Below are 12,881 nucleotides of genomic sequence, written 5' to 3'. Positions count from 1 at the left end.
TCACATATTCCTTTTCTCCAGAGATGCTGCAGAGTGCTGAGTTACTCCAGCTTTTTGTGTCTATCTTCAGTTTAATCCAACATCTGCAATTCCTTCCTACACATCAGCCTGCCTGATCGCACTTTCCATTTTTTGGTTACCTCAAGTCTAGTTTTCCAACTCCTCCTCCCGTTGATGTTTACTGCAACAGGCGCCAACACCTGGCATACAGACTCAGTGTGTAGGAAAGAACTGCAGATGCTGGTTTAAATCAAATGTACACAAAATGCTGGAGTAACTCAGTGGGACAGTCAGCATCTCTGGAGGGAAGGAATGGGTGACGTTTCAGGTCGAAACCCTTCAGACTATCCCGCTGAGTTACTCCATACAGAATCAGTGGGTAGTTTTTATACATTATGTACTTAACTGGGGATTGTATTTATGTATGGCAATAACCTTACTGATCTGTATGCAAAAAAGAATCATACGGTACCTTGGAACATATGATAATAAAGGAACTATAGAACATTGGTTTAATTGATGTGATGACAGCAGGGTGACCAGTGAAGGGAGTGATCATATAATTTGAATCAGAGAATCATCTGCATTTAGAACTTCGGAGTTGCATCAGACACAGGAAGATTACTTTCGCCTCCACATTCAGTTATTTATTCCACAAAAAGTAAAAAGTTCAAATTTACAAAGGGAGTGGCACCATTGTATTTGTACGGCTACTGCCTTACAGCGCCAGCGACCCGGGTTCGATCCTGACTATGGGTGCTTGTCTACAGAGTTTGTTCGTTCTCCCTGTGACCAGCGTGGGTTTTCTCCAAGATCTTCGGTTTCCTCCCATGCTCCAAAGACATACAGGTTTATAGGTTAATTGGCTTGGTATAAATGTAAAATTGTCCCTAGTGTGTGCAGGAAAGTGTTAGTGTGCGGGGATCGCTGATCGGTGCGGACTCCGTGGGCTGTAGGGCGTGTTTCCGCGTTGTATCTCTAAACTAAGAAAACTATTTTGGGACTAAAATTATGGAAGCCTGGACTAAGTTAAATCCCCGTGATAGTTGATTAATATTAATTTAGCACATTAAATAATCCAGAATAAAAAATGATATCAGTAGTAATGACCATGAAACTACTAGATTCCCTTAAAAGTCAAACTATGTCATTAATGTTCCCAAGAAATTAAATTTGCTGTGCTTTCCTGGTATGGCAGCGTTGTTGAATCTTGATTCTCCAGTTTTATGAATGGGTAACAATACCCACTTAAGTAATTCATCTGCTAAAGTCTAACATGATTCATATGTTGTGTCTTTAATAAGATTACGTGCTGATTACAAAGCTTAAGGTTCAAATGTTCTTTAGAAATGAGAACCATTTCTTTTTGTACACTTACCAATTTATAATATGATATATATGGACAGTTATAGAATCCCAGTCACACTGTCATAGAGTCACAGAAAGAATGGAAAGAGGCCCTTCACTGACAATCAACCACCCAGTCACACCAATCCTACATTAATTACATTTTACACTTCATTCCCCGCAGATTCCTCAACTCAGCTATAAACTAGTGGCAATTTACGGTGGCTAATTAATTTACCAACTCACATGTCTTTGGGATATAAGAGGAAATCAAAGAAAGCCCACATAGTCATAGGATCAATGTGCAAACCACACAGACTGCACCCCAGGTCAGGACTGAAACTGGGTATCTGGAGCTGTGAGATCGTGGTGAATCTGTGGGATGGGTGGTGAATCTGTGGAATTCTTTGCCACAGAAGGCTATGGAGGTCAAGTCAATGTTTTTTTTAAGGCAGGGATAGATAGATTCTTGATTAGTATGGGTGTCAGGGGTTATGGGGAGAATGCAGGAGAATGGGGTTAGGAGGGAGAGATAGATCAGACATGATTGAATGGCAGAGTAGATTTGATGGGCCGAATGGCCTAATTCTGCTCATATCACTTATGACCTCCATTAGATGTGCCATTTATGGGACCTCTCATTGCCCAAAGGGAAGAATTACAATTAACAATCGATACTTTATATTTAATGTCTAGAAAGTCTGGCATTGTTTTTAACATAGAAATTTATTGCCTGCTATATTTTAAGGACTAAGAATATATAATTTGACAATAATGCAACAGTATCAGTAGCAAAATTGACCATAACATCTTATTACCTTGATAGATTTTTCTTTAGAGATAGTTTATTATACCTTGTTGGTAGAAAATATATCCTCATCATTGTGGCTAATACTGTTGAAAAATGATGCAATAATAAACTGGTATGACCTCATGGACTGACTGACTGATTTGATGTGGATAAACTTAACAGATTCACCTTCTCAGAGAAATTAAAAAGTTATAAGTTTACATGAAAATCAGGACGGAAGACCACCAGGGAACAGACAATGGAGAGAGGTAGATTTGAAAACAGTAAGGAATAAGAGTGGCAATAAGGATGGCAAGGAAGAAGGCTTTGGCAGTTCAAAATTACATTGATTTGTGCATATGGCCATAAAATCATTTTTTTAGATAACTGATATTAATTATGTAGATACAAAATGCTGGAGTAAATCAGCGGGGTAGGCAGCATCTCTGGAGAGAAGGAATAGGTGACATTCTTCAGACTGAGTTGGGAGAAAGGGAAACGAGAGATAGAGACGATGTTGTAGAGAGAGATATAGAACAAATGAATTAAAGATATGCAAAAAAGTTACGATGTTAAAGGAAACAGGCCATTGTTAGCTGGTTGCTAGGTGAGAACAAAAACCTAGTGCGAGTTGTGAGGGGGAGGGATGGAGAGGGAGGGAGGGAATGCAGGGGTTACTTGAAGTTAGAGAAATCAATATTCATACCACTGGGTTGTAAGCTGCCCAAGCGAAATATGAAATGCTGTTCCTCCAATTTGCGTTTAGCCTCACTCTGACAATGGAGGAGGCCGAGGACAGAGAGGTCAGTGTGGGAAAGGGGAGGAGAATAAAAGTGTTTGGCAACCGGGAGATCAGGTAGGTCCAGGCGGACTGAGCGAAGGTCTTCAGCGAAACGATCCCCCAGTCTACGTTTGGTCTCGCCGATGTATCAGAGCACATATTGAACAACGGTTACAATAGATGAGGTTGGAGAAGGTGCAAGTGAACGTCTGCCTAACCTGTAAGGACTGTCGGGGCCTGTCGATGAGGTATAAGGACAGGTGTTGCATCTTCTGTGTTTACATGAAAGTTATAAGTTTACATGAAAATTAGGACGGAAGACCACCAGGGAACTGTTAATGGAGAGGTAGATTTGAAAAGTAAGGAATAAGAGTGAAAGGCTTTGGCAGTTCAACATTACTTATTGATTTGTACATATGAACATAAAATCATTTTTTTAGATAACTGATGATATTAATTATGTTGATACAAAATGCTGGAGTAAATCAGCGGGACAGACATCATCTCTGGACAGAAGGAATGGGCGACGTTTCGGGTCGTCACCCTTCTTCAGACCCTTTTCCAGTCTGAAGAAAGGGTATTGACCCGAAACATCACCCATTCATCCTTTCCAGTAATGCTGCCTGTTCCACTGAGTTACTCCAGCATTTTGTGTCTACGGTGCAAACCAGCATCTGCAGTTTCTTCCAACACATATTAATTATGTACATACCTAATCTTACTTATAGAATAGAGAAAAGTTACGAGATATAAATATTTATTTTAAATTAATTGCAATTTGCTGCAAATTTCTCATGGTTAAATGGCAGATTAATAAATACCATGGTGTCTATATCTCATTGCACATTGAAGAAGCACAACTGGAAACACTCTGCAGATCTACTGTAAATAGAGTAAATGTTGATCAATATGATTTTTTTGTATAAGATCCAACCAACGAGGCTGTATGATTTTGAATGGTGTCAAGTGTTGGTGGAGATAAGTGGATTGTGTTCCATTATATTACTGACTGCAATTTAGAGGCTGGAAAGGCTTGGAGGTCACTGAAAATACCTGCTCTCTGACCTTCTGCAAACACATAAATTATTGGGCTGGTCTAATTGAGTTTCCATTTAATGGGGACTCAGCAACTATAAAGTCATTGAACATCAAGGATAAGCAGTTAGACCATAATGGTCTGATCAATGGCAAATACATCCCTTCTACATACCAGTGCAATAGAAATGTTTACCACTTAGCAACCCATGCCTAAATGTCCACGTCATTCTGCAAGCAGGCATCAACCGTTTTATTTTCCAAGGAGATGCAAGTGAAATTGAACATTGCTAAATCATCAGTAAACATCCTCACTTCTGACCTTAGCATGGATCAAAATTTATTGTTGAATCAGCTGGAGATGGTTGAGCCTAGGACACTACCTTGAGGTACACCTGCAATAATGTTTTATGTAAAGCACTTTGAATTACCTTGTTGTTGAAAGGTGCTATACAAATAGCCTTGCCTTGCCGTGCCTTGCCGTGCCGTTCTGTGGCTGAAATAATGACTACAATCATGACCATTACCTTTGTGTAGGGTTGATGTGTTTTCCATTTGATTACAATTGGCGTTAGTTATATCAGGGGTACTTGATGCCATACTAGGTCAAGTGCTTCCTCATGTCAAGAAAAGTGCCTCTCATCTCAATGCTGAAATTACAGTTTTAGCCCATTTTTAGTTCCAGGTTGTGCTGTGCGATACTGGCAAAGCTCAAAGTGATCATCAGTAATTTGTTATTTGGTAATGAAGTACATAACTAATATTGACAAAAAAAGGGTTTTTAAAGGGCCTGTCCCACTTGGGCGACCTAATCCGCGAGTTCTGGTGAGTTTGCCCTCGACTCATACTCGCAGCATGGTCGACACGAGGTTGTAGGAGGTCTTTGTAACTCTCCTTCATGCTTGAGAGTGTTCTCCGCGTACTCGAGGCCTCAGCTAGGTCGCGGCATTTTTTTCAATATGTTAAAAAAATGCCCACGAGTAAAAAAAGGTCGCCATGGAAAAAATCAATACTTTTTTTAGTCGTAGTATGTCGGTATGTTAGTCGTAGGTAATCGAGGGTAGTCGAAGGTAGTCGTAGATAGTCTTCATCATAGTCGAAGGGAGGTCGAAGGCGATCGAAGGATGTCGTCTTCACTCTCCACTATTCGGTGTCCAATTTTCCCGAAGTTAGTCAAAGCTGGTCTTCTACATAGTCGAAGAAGGTCGAAGGAGGTCTTCTACATTGTCGAAGGAGGTCTTCAACATGTCATTTTTTCAAACTCTTCTAAACTCGCCAATTAGGTCGCCCAAGTGGGACAGTCCCATAACCCTTCTTGTTATGCTATTAAATAGCTAATGAATAACCTTTATCTTAGCATCATCTTCTAAAAAATCCATATCTATTGTTTCCCTTATAATCCAAAATATAATAATTCAAATATAAAAATACAACATAAATATTATTGCTCTTTACTCCTCTTTCATCCTTATTTTGTCTCCACCATAACTATTTGCGTTAAATGCTGTTTTTACTGTTATTATGCAACTTGGTAAATCTAGATCTTTGTGTTGTTTTGGTTGCTTCTTAAGAATTGTGAGGTTTGTCCTAAGCAATGTATCGCTTTAAAACAGAAATATAGAATGTTATGAAGTAGAAAAAGGAAAATTAGGGCTAACAGTACTTTGTGAAACTTGGATTTTAAAAATGTATGTTCTAGTTTTGGGAACTTTACTGTTTTGCTTCTTTCATTCACTTGAAGCTTGGAACAATAATCTTGTTGAAAGCATCCTCTAATGTGTAAGGAGTGGATGCTTAAATGGGATAACATAGAACTTATGTGATTGGTGAGACTGGACTTGGTGGGCCAAAAGATATGTTTCCATGCTGTATCTCGAAACTAAACTTGAAGCTTGCAACATGTCGACATTCCCGGTGGAAGTATCAAATTCCCAAACAATACAAACCTGATTGAGTCTTTTTGAAGAGGTGACAAGGATGATTGATCGGGTAGTAAATGCTGTATACAGATTTTAGTAAAACCTTCAACCAGGTCCCTCATTGTAGTATGTTACTGAAGTTTAGGGTACATGGGATCTATGGAGACTTTGTAGATTGGATTCAAAATTGGGTTGGCCTTAGAAGGCAAAGGGTAGTGGTAGGCAAGTGTTATTCTGAGTGGAGGCCTATGACCAGTGGTATTCCACAAAGATCAGTGCTGGGACCTCGTTTGTGGTGTATATAAGTAATTTGGATGAAAATGTAGATGAGCTGATTAGTAAGTTTGAAGATGACATACAGATTGATAGGGTTGTAGACAGTGAGGAAGATTATTAAAGGACACAACGTGCTGGAGCAGGTCAGGAGGCTGCATGTCTGGAGAACATGGATAGGTGGCGTTTCGGGTTGAGAACCTTCATCAGTCTGAAGGTGTGCATGTTCTCCAGCGATCCTGTCTGACCCACTGAATTACTCCAGCACTTTGTGTCCTTTTGTGTATTAACCAGCAGCTGCAGTTCTTTGTTTCTACAAAATTGGTAAAGGATACAACAGGATATAAACCAGTTGGAAATGAAGGCAAAGAAATGGTAGATGGAGTTTAATTAGGACAGGTGAATGGTCAAATGCAGGAGCAAATCAACAGTAAATGGCAGGACTCTTTGGAGCATTGATATACAGAGAGATGTTAGTGTGCAAAAGCATTGGAGACTGGGGGTTGACTTGATGAAGAGACATAAAGTCTTTTTTTCGAGAATGGAAATGTTAGATACGAGTGGACATAACTTTAAGGTGGGAGGGAAAAAGTTTAAAGGAGATTTAAAGGCAAGTTTTTTCCCCCAATGGAGATGCCCGGAACATACTGCCAAGGGAAATGGTGGAAGAAAATACAATATGATAGTATCATTTAAGAGGCATCTAGACAGGCACATAAAAAAGGCATGGAATGTAGGGATATAGACCAGATGCAGGCCGCTACGATTAGTACATTGGCATAATAGTTGGCATGGACATTGTGGGCCAAAGGGCCTGTTTCTGTGCTATTGGGCCTACAGTTTCAACTGAGCTTCTAGGATTCACCATTAGGAATATTCCCATTTTGCCAATCTAATGTTTTGTCACTCTTTAAGCAGAGAAAGTGAGAGGAAAAAAAAACAAGTAGTCCACAGGTAACGACAATAAAGCACATTTTGAAGAGGTGATAAACAGAAAGGAAGGTTATGATGAAGCAAGTCACATAATGCTAGAGTATCTCAGTGGGACAGGCAGCATCTCTGGAGGGAAGGAATGGGTGCCGTTCCGGGTTGAGACTGAGAGTAGGGAGACTAGGGATCTGGAAGTGTAAGGTGTGAAAACAACAGATCACAGCAGACGATGATCAAGGAAGTGTAGAATGGTTGGCTGAGAGGAAGGTGACAATGAGGCATACAATCAGTAAAATTAATCAGGAGGAATGTGAAACTAGTCGGAGAACCGGGGTAGGGGAAGGGACGAAGAGAGAGTGAAAGCAAGGGTTACTTGAAGTTGAGAAATCAATATTCATTCCACTGGGGGGGTGTAAGCTGCACAAGCGAAATATGAGGTGCCGTTCCTCCAATTTGCGCTGGGCCTGACTCATACAGTGGAGGAGGCCCAGGACAGAAAGGTCAGTGTGGGAATGGGTGGGGGGATTAAAGTGTTGAGCAACCGGGAGATCAGGTAGGTTTAGGCGGACTGAGCGGAGGTGGTCAGTGAAACGATCACTAAGCCTACACTTGGTCTCTCTGATATACAGGAGTCCACACTTAGAACAGAGGTTGGAGGAGGTGCAAGTGAACCTCTGTCTCACCTGAAACGACTCTCGGGATCCTTGGACGGAGTCGAGAAAGGAAGTATAGGAACAGGTGTTGCATCTCCTTCAGTTGCAGGCGAAAGTACAGAAGAAGGTTATATGGTATAAATAACGAGAGAAGTACCACAAAATCCTACCTTTGATGTTTAATCTGAAGGTTGTAGGCTGGGCATTGCTTTCACAACGATGTTCAAATCATTGCAAAGTTAGACGTTACAATTGAGTGAAACAGCTTGGTTTGGCGTTAAAACCATTGATGTGTGGTCGTACAGTAATCCTACCCTTTGAATGGGCCTGGTGTGCATGATTTTTAGAGAAGACCTAGGTATGTTGCAAAACTTACCTTCAGCGGCGCTGCAGTTCTGCCGCTGCCTGTGTGCGCGACTTTGGCGCCTTTGAGAGAGGGGCGGGTTTAAAACGCGATTTTCTCTAGGCTGTTGAAATCGATGTTATTCAGCCTACTTAGTTGCTGATGAAAAATCGCGGCGAAATTTGTTTGCTGCAGGTATTTTTAAACTAAATTGGATTATTTAATTACTATAGTAGATTAAAAATCATCCCCTAAAGCCGCGAACACCGACAACGGGACGGATCTCATGTAGGGGATAAGGCAAGGTAGGTTGTTTATTTTTACATTAAAAAGGGCTTCTTAAGATCCCTTTATTCAAAATTTTAAGTTGCGAATACGTGACTTGGGGGCCCATTCAATCCCGCAGTGTTTTTCATGCCGCATATGGGCTTCAATCCACCGCAATGGCAGCGTTCTAAACCAGCGCATTCGAGAAAATCCCACTTGCAAGCTGATTTAAATGGCCATTAATTTACAGCAATTGAACACTAAATCCCTTCCATTTGGCCTATAAATTAATGTCAATGAGATTTAAAAATCATGTTTTATTGTGAATTCTTGTGTGAATGTTCTTTGGACACTTAGGCTATTTAAAAATGTTAATCTTTTCTTAAGAAATGGATAGATGTTTAGATCTAGTAATTGAGTTTTTATAATTAGCTACAATTGGGTAACTAACTAATTATATGTTTTAATTTCAGGTCATCCAAGTAAGATTGTTTAATATTTGTTTCAGAATGCTTCTATCTATAATAACTGAAATTTTCTTTCAGTTCTCTTAATTTTTAATAAAGTTATGACCATTTCACTGTCCTTGATCACAACTTTTGTGTTAAGTCAATGGAAAATCAATAGGGAACAAGATGCTAATTTCCGAGTATGAAAATGGCCATAACTTTTTTAATACTGAATATATGAAAATGAATTAGGTGTCAAATTAAACTTCTTTTTATGCTTTATCTGATGGGATAAATTACAGACTAGATTTTTAAAATCTCAAAATGTTGTAACATTGCTACTTTGATGTTTAATCTGAAGGTTGTAGGTTGGGCATTGCTTTCACAACGATGTTCAAATCATTGCAAAGTTAGACGTTACAATTGAGTGAAACAGCTTGGTTTGGCGTTAAAACCATTGATGTGTGGTCGTACAGTAATCCTACCCTTTGAATGGGCCTGGTGTGCATGATTTTTAGAGAAGACCGCTGTTGCCAAGGGTGCCGAAGTCAGTGATTACTTGACTCACACAGAGGACTCCTGACGGTTGGAGTTTCGGCCGCACTTTGCTCTAAGTCCACAGAACATCAGCCACACAACATTTTGGTCGAAGGCTTTCAATTTTTTAAAATCAATATGCCCCCCACCACAAGGGTTAATACTGGTGTTTGTCGGACTACAGTGTACGCGCTCTCGGCTCGGCCACACCTGGCCGTCGTGCCCGCGCCCAGGCCTAGGCCTGCCCGGTTTCCATGGCAACGGGATGAGGAGATGGCAGCGAGCAGCCGGCGTTCTCCCACTCCCTCTCTCCTCAGCTTCCCCTCGCCTCTCGAACTCCCGCGCACACTAAAAAACAGGATATCGTTCCAGAAATGATTTCACTCTTTAATCCGTGAGCCGAGGATGAATGGTAAACTGACATTTGTGTATCGCAGGCGAATAACTTGCATGCGGGCGCTGCTGCTTCGGCATCGGCTGCCATCTTGTGTACACCTGGGCGCGCTAAACAGGCAGGCTGTGGGCATTGATTACCTTGGTGTAAATTAAAAGTAAAAAGGCTCACATTTGTTGTAAACTAGCATTTTGTTTAATCGATCACTTTTTTTTATTTTTAAAGACTATCGCCTGGTAGCAAAGATAGGCGAGGGAACATTTTCCGAAGTCTGGAAGGCACAAAGCTTAAAAAATGGGACCTACTACGCCTGTAAAAAGATGAAACAGTATATTGAAAGGTAAATTCAAATCAATCTCGCCCTACTGTGTGCCAAATGTTGATAATTATGTTAAATTAAAATGGTTTTAAATCCTGATGCTGTCTTCCTGGAACGTACATTTATCTATATCAACATTATTTTGCATAAAGACATATTTTATGCGATATTATAATCAGTTAAAGTATATTTTTTACAATATAATAGTATATTTTTTACAATATAAGCAGTATATTTTAAAATTATTGTCATTTTATATCACAGGCATAATTTGTGTAGTGACAATGGGATTACATATATAACAGCTATTTTAAATTTCTGTTGAGTGCAAGAAATGGTGGCATGTATCTACCTGTACTACTTGACTTGGACTGCTGTGCTGCTGAGGGAAAAAGTAGAAGTGAGAAGCAAAGAAACAGAAACAAAATCAAAACATGTTGGAGATATTCAGCGGGTCTGCTGATAACTGTAGAAAAAGAAACAAACTAAAGGCCAATGGTCCTTCATTACTACACCATTGGAAAAGTAAGAAAACAGATGGGCTTGGAGAAAACAGAGGAAACGAATGTGATAGAGCAATATTGTCCAGGTGACACAGGTGCTATCAATGCCCTCTATACAAGAGTCATAAAGCTATGCAGCACGAAAACAAGCACAAAGTGACCTACTTGAGTTCATACCATTTGTCTCTAGGCTCCTATTTCTCTAAACATTTCCGACCCATGTACCTGTCCAAATGCCTTTCAAATGTTATAATTGTACCACCCTTTACCACTTCCTCTTGCACCTTGTTCCACCAACCCACTATTCTATGTGAAAAAGTCGCCTCTTGGGTGTCCTTTAAAATTGTTCCCGATAACATTAAATCTATGCCCACTAGTTTTATAGTGTGTTACTCTGGGGAAATTAAAAAAATCACTGTAACCATTCACCTTATTTATGCCCCTCATAATTTTAAATACCTTCATAACATCACCTCTCAGTCTCCTATGCATCAGGGATTTTTTTTCTAGTCTATCTATCTCTCTTTATAACGCAAGCCTTCCGGTTTCGGTAACAATATTATGAATCTTTTCTGCATCTTTTCCAGTTTAATGATGTCTTTTCTATAGCTCAGCAACCAAAATTACATAAAATATTCCAAGTGTGATCTTTCCAATGTTTTGTACATTGTAACATGATGTCCCAACTCTTGTACCCAATGACCTAATTGGGAATGCAAGCATGCTAAATGTCGCCTTCACCACCATGTCTACCTGTGTTTCGGGTAACTAAATATCCTTGGTCTCTTTGTTCTACAGCACTCTCTATTGCCTGGCTATTGTTAAGTCCTGCCCTGCTTTAGCTTCCCAAGCTGCAACACTTTTCTGCCAATCCCTGGCCCACTTTCCCAGTTTTTCTAAATCCTTAGATTTTCTAAATAAACTTCTTCCCTGTCCACAATTTTGGTGTCATCTGCAAATCTCCTATTCATGCCAAATACATTCACAGATAAATTGTTAATCGTTGATATTAACAGCTTCAAATTCGTGGAAGTTAACATTTCAGATGACCTGTCCTGGGCCCAGCACATTGATGTAAATACACAGAAGGCACACTATTGCCTCTGGTTTCTTAGAAGTTTAAAGAGATTTGGCATGTTACCGAATACTCTAAGAAACTTCCACTTGTGCACTGCAGAAAGTATCCTGAATGGTTGCATCATAGCTTGGTGCATCAATTCCAACACATGGGAATGCAAGAGGCAGAGAGTGGTGGACCCAGCCCACTCCATCCCGCCACAGGCCTCCTCACCATTTAAATATCTACATGAGGCGTCGCTCAAGAAGATGGCATCTATCATCAAGGATTAACTGCTAATGTCGGGCAGGAGGTACTGAGACATGAAGTCCCACACCATTAGCTTCAGGAATAGCTACTTTGCCACAACCATCAGATTCTTGAACTGACCTGCACAACCCTAATCCTTACTTTGCAATGACACAATTAGGACCACTACGCTACAGTGGACTTACATAGAAACATAGAAAATAGGTGCAGAAGTAGGCCATTCGGCCCTTCGAGCCAGCACCACCATTCAATATGATCATGACTGATCAACTAGAATCAATACCCTGTTCCTGCTTTCTCCCCATATCCCTTGACTCCATTAGCCCTGAGAGCTATATCTAACCCTCTCTTGAATACATCCAGTGAATTGGCCTCCACTGCCTCCTGTGGCAGAGAATTACACAGATTCACAACACTCTAAATGAAAAAGTTTTTCCCCATCACATTCCTAAATCCCTTATTCTTAACTGTGACCCCTGGTTCTGGACTACCCCAACATGGGGAACATTTAGCCTGTCCAATCCCTTAATAATTTGATAGGTTTCTATAGGATCCCCTCTCATCCTAAATTCCAGTGAATATGAGCCCAGTCGATCTATTCTTTCATCATATGTCAGTCCCGCCATCCCGGGATTTAACCTGGTTATTCTACACTGCACTCCCTCAATAGTAAGAATGTCCTTCCTCAAATTAGGAGACCAAAACTGCACAAAATACTCCAGGTGCAGTCTCATCAGGGCCTTGTACTACTGCAATAGGACCTCATTGCTCCTATACTCAAATCCTCTCGCTATGAAGGCCAACATGCCATTAGTTTTCTTCACTGACTACTGTACCTGCATGCTTACTTTCAGTGACTGATGTACAAGAACACCTACGTAGGTCTCGTTGCATATCCCCTTTTCCTAATCTGACACCATTCAGATAATAATCTGCCTTCTTGTTCTTGCCAGCAAATTGGATAACCTCACATTTATCCACATTATACTGCATCTGCCATGCCCACTCATCCAA

General features: G+C 40.4%; 1 protein-coding gene across 3 annotated transcripts in view; it reads left to right on the top strand.

The window, feature by feature from the left end:
- The window catches only part of mok (MOK protein kinase), a 103,720-nt gene that overhangs the window by 714 nt on the left and 90,125 nt on the right, over positions 1-12,881 (top strand). For 2 of the 3 annotated variants that reach the window (XM_033026535.1, XM_033026534.1), the window contains exon 2: positions 9,944-10,058. In XM_033026535.1, the coding sequence (XP_032882426.1) occupies positions 9,944-10,058 (115 nt within the window). Of the gene's footprint in view, positions 1-9,566; positions 9,737-9,943; positions 10,059-12,881 lie in introns of those variants that run through there. The other variant, XM_033026536.1, reaches the window with a different exon arrangement.

Source organism: Amblyraja radiata, chromosome 9, assembly GCF_010909765.2.
Source record: "Amblyraja radiata isolate CabotCenter1 chromosome 9, sAmbRad1.1.pri, whole genome shotgun sequence".
NCBI classification, from domain to species: Eukaryota; Metazoa; Chordata; class Chondrichthyes; order Rajiformes; family Rajidae; genus Amblyraja; species Amblyraja radiata.
This window is presented reverse-complemented; position numbering and strand designations above follow the sequence as displayed.